At 36.8% G+C, this 6856-nt stretch overlaps 1 protein-coding gene across 1 annotated transcript in view; it reads right to left on the bottom strand.

Annotated features, from left to right (window-relative positions):
- PDK1 (pyruvate dehydrogenase kinase, isozyme 1) overlaps positions 1–3760 on the bottom strand; it is an 8665-nt gene extending 4905 nt beyond the window's left edge. Inside the window, exons 1-5 of the mRNA XM_009708013.1 lie at positions 3621–3760; positions 2098–2169; positions 1285–1469; positions 900–989; positions 528–605 (exon numbers count right to left, since the gene is read on the bottom strand). Coding sequence (XP_009706315.1) covers positions 528–605; positions 900–989; positions 1285–1469; positions 2098–2169; positions 3621–3730 — 535 coding nt within the window. The 5' untranslated portion in view covers positions 3731–3760. The remainder of the gene's footprint in view (positions 1–527; positions 606–899; positions 990–1284; positions 1470–2097; positions 2170–3620) is intronic.
- Positions 3761–6856: the final 3096 nt, after the last annotated feature.

Below are 6856 nucleotides of genomic sequence, written 5' to 3'. Positions count from 1 at the left end.
CAGCAGGACTATGAGGACAATAGCTGACCTCTGAGTTCACAGCAACACAGTTGTTTTTTCTCAAGTCACAGCCAATGGGTCCAAATAATTTTTACCACAACTTGAGTGTTCTATATCTAATTACAACTACAACATGATAGCTGAATAAGCAAGATAAATTAGAATAGAATGTTTAGTATAAATCTTAAAAGTGTCACAAGAAATGCAGACAGAGTAAGATGCCACAGACAGTGTAGGGTGAAGACATACAAGAAACCTTAGGCTGCTAAAATCTGTTATATCAACAGCTGTTTTCTACTGATTTCAGTTTTCTAGTTCAAGGGAAGAATAGGGAAAGCCTTCTGCCAGATTTAAAAAAACAAACAAACAAACAAAAACCAACAAAAAAAAACCCGAAGTATTTATGACAGTAGATATACAGAACCCATTAACTACATGAAAAGTGGAAGGAAAGCGTTTCACCACCAGCTACTTTAGAAGAAGCCATCACTATGTTCAAGAGAGTGCCTTGGCCCATATTCACTTACCATTCAACTCTTCAAGGATGAGTTCTGGAGAGCTCATGTAATATAAATCACAAAGTCTCTTGGCACTTTCATAGCCATCTACAATAAAACCACAGAAAGTTACATTTCCCCCTGCATTCTTTTTTCCCTTCATTTACAGTTTGCCAAAAAGAGAAACAAAAATTGAAAACACTGTGCACTGTCAGGGAGATTTTGTATTTTCCTCACAAAAATTGGGTTTATAGGGAAAAGCGACAAAACTGTATTACACTTTAAATGAAACTTCTGCTCCAGGTAGGAAAGAACTAAACAGTATATGAATAGCAAGATGTGTATTGGCTCTCAGTATAGACATTCATGTAAGTTTTCAGGATTCTTATCTGCTGAATTTACCTCGAATGACTTCAACAACATTGCAGCTAGGGTCAATGCTTCCAATGTGTTTTGGATGAGCTGGATTAATTTTCCCACCAAACAGTAAAGCTGCCAAAAAAGAAAATATTATTTAATACCCGATATAAGTTTATAATTTTAGTTTGTGTCTTCAGTTTTGCAAATAGAAATTTACAGGCAATCTGTAATTCCAATCTTCACCATACTTGAAAGCCTACTATTAATAAATATTTTAAGAATTGTATTAAGAATGAGTTTATAAATAGCAAGGCAAATAGTGTACTCCTAAGAAGCATTTAAATATATATTAAGCACTTAAAAATGAAAGGAGAATATACTGACATAGTACAGGTATCATTTCCCCTCCTTTCAACATGGCACTTACAGTGTTGATTAAGGAGCATTCTAATTGAAATGCGACTCATGTAGAAACGGTCTAAAAAATACTGCACATTCTGTGAGGTCACTGGATCAATGCCAAAGCTTTCCTTGTACTCTATTACTCCTTGAGCCATCGTAGGAATTACATCATTGTGTCGATTCCGGATTTTTATCACAGTATCTGTAAAACTAAAATTAATACATTGTTAGTATTTCACTTTCAAGTGAATTTAATGCTCTGGCAGAGTATCTGCCTACAAAATTGAAGACCGTTATGTACAGAAATATCATAGGTCTGCCTACGGCAGTAAGAAGACAAGTCAGTTTTTACAGCATATTTCAAGCAACTAGCATTGAAAAAATCACTAGTCAACCATTATTGATTATTTATAAAATTATTATCTTGATTACTGCCAAGAAAAGGAGAAAACCATGCCAACCATTTTCATGCAGATCATCCCATGCCTGTCAAATGGCAGTTATGGTCAGCCAACAAAGACCAAACCTAGTCTACAGGTGAAAAGTTCCATACATGAGTTCCAACATTACAAGTAAGGAATTGGTAAACATTTGGTCGAGTTCAATGTATTCATAGCTTGTTCATTGTAACAAAAAAAGCCCTGGCGAGAATGCTATCACATAAAAGTGCTTTGTTTCGTGTTTTAATGTACCCTTCTTTTAGGGACGGGGTGATGTTACTGCAATTCTTATGTAAAGATTGGAGATAGCTTTTTCTTTTTTTTAAGCTACCATTTTCTTGCCAGTCCTTCTACATAATATTAACATAATATTAACATATGTGACAACAAATGCTTACCTATGAATAGCCCCTGAATCTTCTGAGCTTTTATCCTTAAAGTCAAGGATCTCCTGAAGACTTTGGACATACCTTTAAACAAAAGAAACATGACAAAGACCGATTCTAATATGTCTCCCCAGATCCCTTTGGTTAGCAATTTATGGTCTTCCAAGCCTGCTTGTTTCCAAATCATTGTATTTGATATATCCTGTTGACCTATCCCCTATGAATTTTGTTTGATCCTTTTGAATCTATATGTGATGTTTTCTTCCAAAATTGCCAGAGCAATGAATTCCACAATTTAATTAGAATGCATAAAAGATCTTCCTTGTGTTTTAAACCCAGTAGGTGATCACTTATTTGCAGCCCCAGCGAGTTCCTGTCATTTGAAAATCTTCCCAGCTTGTTCATGATTTAAGTATTTCTGCCATGTCTCTCCTTAGATGTGTATTTTCCACGCTGAAGAATTCCATTTGGTTTCTCCTCACGTAGAAATTGTTCCAACCCTCTGATTATGCCTCTTGGTCTTTTCTGTGCAGGATAGATTGACTAAAACTGCATGCAATTCAGAGGAATAATGGGCTAACACAGTGGCACAATTATATTCCTCCCCATTTGTTACTGAGTTCCTAACACTATCTGCCTGACATATTCAGAAAAATATCCCCAGTAGCATCAAAATTTCTTTTTCCATTGTAAGCAAGCAAGTATACAGGGAGAGGAGGTTCCTCTCTCTGCTCCACTTTTCATTTGTCCAAGTGGAATTCACTTCCCATTTGCTCAATGTCATTTAGTATCATGAGAATTTAAGTATTCATGTTTCATTAAGAGCCTTCATCTTCATCAATAGCTATGTCATCTAATCAATCCCACTTAATTCATTGGCAGATTTTCTGTTAACTTTAAAAGCTTTTCCAGATAGCTGTGTGCCTTTAGCAGTTGCGAAGCAATCTCTTGGTTTTGCTTTCATCTTACAAAAGTTTATGCCTACTGTAAGTTCCTTACTTGAAAGTAAATTTTACTTTTCAAAGGATGTATTTTTTATTTTAATAAGCCTCATATTCTTTCTGTTGTTTTACATATTTTAGCTTTGGGAGCTTCCTATTACTTTTTCTTCATATTTTCTACACCTTTACTCTCAGTCTGCAATAACCTGTCTTTTAAATGGTTTCTACTATCTTTTGCAAGCATTTTGTGCTTTAACCTGCTCCTGTTGGTTTCTTCAACTAGCTCCTTCATTTTAGGTAAAAGTCTCCTATTAAACACTGTTCTGCTGGATTTTTGTTTTTACTGAATTCTCATACATGACTATCTGCAATACTTAATGATTTTTAATTCCCTTGTGGGTGCTCTTAATTGCTCCTAAAGGTTTTTTTCCAAGTCTGTAAATTTAGTTTCTGATTTATGTCACATCAGTCTAAATAACTGATGTTCATATAATGAGCACATGAAATGTTCTTTCTGTAGAAAAGAATGAGTTCCTCCAACTTGTGTATATGCAGAAAGTCACCCTTAAAGGTATGAAACGATGCTGTTCTTACCAGCTCTGCACCAGCTGAACTGAAGGTGTTCTTAGGAGGTTGTCTGGAAGCAGGCTTATTTCCTTCATGATGTTTGCCAATCTCACAGGCAACTCTTGTCGCAGAAACATAAATGAAGTCTTTTCACAAGCATTTTCAGATCCTAATATCAAAATAAATACGTGAAAACATCAGAAGAAAGTCAGTACTTATGGTAAAGAACTACACAAACTCTTACTTTCTTGCATAAGAGGTCTGTGGTTTGGCTTTAAAGTTGACTCAGCCAGTCTGGTAAGCCAATGTTTCTTTCATGGCAGCAGCCCCTTTATATATCAAAATATAAACTCATATTGAAACCTACCAGCGCCATTGCGGTAACAAGAATCTTCAATATATAAAAAGAAACTAGTGCAATAGTTGCAGACCCAGACTAATCAACTTTAAATATCACTTCTATCCATGTAAATTGTTCATTTGCACCAAACATTGACTGTAACTAGCACTGATCAAATAGTATGTCAGAGAGGCAAATGAAACCAGCACAGGAAACTGTTTATAGGAAGGATGCTTCAGAAAGTATCAGGGTCCCCCCGATAAACGCTGCTTGATCGCTGATCTTACTGAATTACTATAACTCATATTGGGACACTTTCAGAAAATAAATTCTGTAATAGTTATCTCATTTTCAGCTGGATCTGTAGTAGTTTAAATTTACTGTCTTACAGGAACAGAAGACAGATGAATGAATTCACATGAATACTGAGAGAGAAATGAAAGCAGGACAGCTACTGTGCTTGGTCAATACAATACTAGTTCTCCCACATATTTACTTTTTAATTTTCTTAAATTTTTAAAAGCTAAATGTTAAATTACTGCACCTATTGATGAATGACCTGTCCTTTTATAAGAACCGGTGCCATCTGTGTGGGTGGCAACTAAATGTGGTTATTAAGATCAAAACCTAAATTTACTCCCACAATGCTTTTACTAGGTGAGAAAGGAGGGTGTGGAGTGGGGAAGAAGCTAAGAAATGCTGTACTTTATTCTCAGCGAGACTTCTTTCTAGACTTCAAGAGTGTCATGTAAACAGCATCTGAACTTACTAACCTGTTCATCTGCTGCAGTGAAGTACATACCTCAGGCTTGGTGTTTCACAACAGGTAACTCCTAAAAATTAACTCTAGTCTTTCTGCTCAGTTCACTCCTGCCATGTGGCAGGTGGGACTCGGTGAAGAAGATTAAAGGGACATGGAAAAAAAGGAAGCTGGGAATGTCTTAAACAGGAAAAATCTTCACCAAATTGAAATGGAGTAGTTTAATGCATCCAGACTCAGATACATCATAAACTACACTGATGAATGTCAGTTAACTTCATAAAAAAGTGAGTAGCTTACAAGAAATGCCTCCTCAGTGACACTTACCAGTATTATGCATTGTCTACATAGGACCTCTGCCCAGAAACCTTTCATTCTTCTCCCTAGTCAGATTGCATTTCAGGTATGACTGTTCCTGGCCTTTCCCTCTTCTCAGGTAAAATTCCATGAGCAAGTCAGATTGAAGGTATCAGAATGTAAAGATAATCTTCAAATGCCTCATATACTCAGCAAATGACATTCTACTAATTAGTTTTGTATCTGGAGGCCATATCTTTGCAATCGTGGGTCAAATATGGAAGACAGATTAGGGTAAGCAAGACTTCAGTGAATGGGCAAAGGACTTTGTTTCCCTGTGCAGCTATGGTCTATCTAGGCAAAGAATGGATAAGGCTCCTACAGAAAATACTGTGTGCTTATAACCCAAGATATTACTGATGCATATGATCCAAATTTGCTTATGGAATATTTCATTTGCTCAATCAAAACCTGGAGGAACTAGAAGCCAACTTTTTTTAAAGTTAAATTACCAGATGTTATGATTTCCTCTTTGACTGCTCTCACTCTAGCAAATGGAGCCAAAACAATCCCCACTGAAAACACCATCAGATTATAATGGCTACAGAATGTGTCTGTCTTGCACTCTACTCTTTTTTTGCCTTTGTTATCAGTTTTTACTATTTGTTATTAAATCCTTAAGCAAAAGAGAGAAAAAAAAAATTTAAAAAAGTTTTCAGGATTATCTTATGTTCAGGTACTAACAGCAAAAAAGTAGCCTAACTTCTGACATAAGGAAATACTGTGCCTTGAAAATAAACACTGACTTTAAAGTAAGCATTATTTTATCAGTATTTTAATGGTAAAATAATACAGGTCAAAGCAAACTCTGAATTGCAAGATTCTTTGCTTAAAAGTATGGTAACAACAGAATATACGGTGGGGTTCCTGTACAAATCTGGAGTTTTAAATATTGGATACATTTTATTGCAATGTATGAAACCTTGAATAGATGGATGAAGTGACAGTGAATAGTTAAGAGAAACTTTTCTTTGTAAGTCTTCCTATTTATGCAAACACTGAGGTTCTAGGATTAGTTCTGTTATGTTTTACTTGCAAAAAGGTAAAAAGTAATACAACTACTAACTAGTTAAATGTTTATATACAACATTTATGTAAACATTTATGCACGTGAGGGTGCCTTGGGTACAGAAACAGAATGTATTGTAGTATGGCTCCATCCCCAGGCTTTGACAGGGTTTGTCCCTGCGAGAAGACCTTTCTCTGTGTAGTTTTTGCTTTGAAGCAGAACAGAACAATTCCTGTGATCCCTTTTGTTTCCAAGCAATCAGGCAAACCATTACGAGCGGTTTAGTGCACAGTCTAAGACGGAGCATCCCGTTACCAATCTACTCATTTTCAAGGCCAGATTCCCAGTCCTCCAGGATGCCTCTTGGTGTTTATGTCCTGCTCCTTCTCTCACACATATTCTAAAACGACAACATCTGGGTAAGGTGTTTTTGCAGGGCACAGACAGGTGCCTGAGGACAAGCAATGATTGTTTCAGCTCCTCGGCGCCAGCTGAGGTTAAACTTTTCTCTGTTTGGTATACCTTAAAAGGCTCCACGCTGCTAGCTTGCGAAAGGCGTAACAAGTCTCACCTGAGTCAGTGCCCTAACAGTACCAATTGTCATAGCTGTCCCCACCCTCTCCCCAACACTGCAAGCTTTGCAGAAAAAAACCTACTTTTGTGATGCCAAACACTGGAGTTTTCAGCTGAATTTCAACCTTGCCGCAGTTCCAGTCTCCGGGAAAGGAGCCCACTGAGCTCCCTTCTCCCAGCAAGCAGCAGACCCTTTTTCGGCCCAGAAGGACAGCGTTAAGAAC

Source organism: Cariama cristata, unplaced genomic scaffold (genome assembly GCF_000690535.1).
Source record: "Cariama cristata isolate BGI_N322 unplaced genomic scaffold, ASM69053v1 scaffold25209, whole genome shotgun sequence".
In the NCBI taxonomy this organism is placed as follows: domain Eukaryota; kingdom Metazoa; phylum Chordata; class Aves; order Cariamiformes; family Cariamidae; genus Cariama; species Cariama cristata.
The sequence above is the reverse complement of the archived record's forward strand: the minus strand, read 5'-3'. Positions and strand labels throughout refer to the sequence as shown.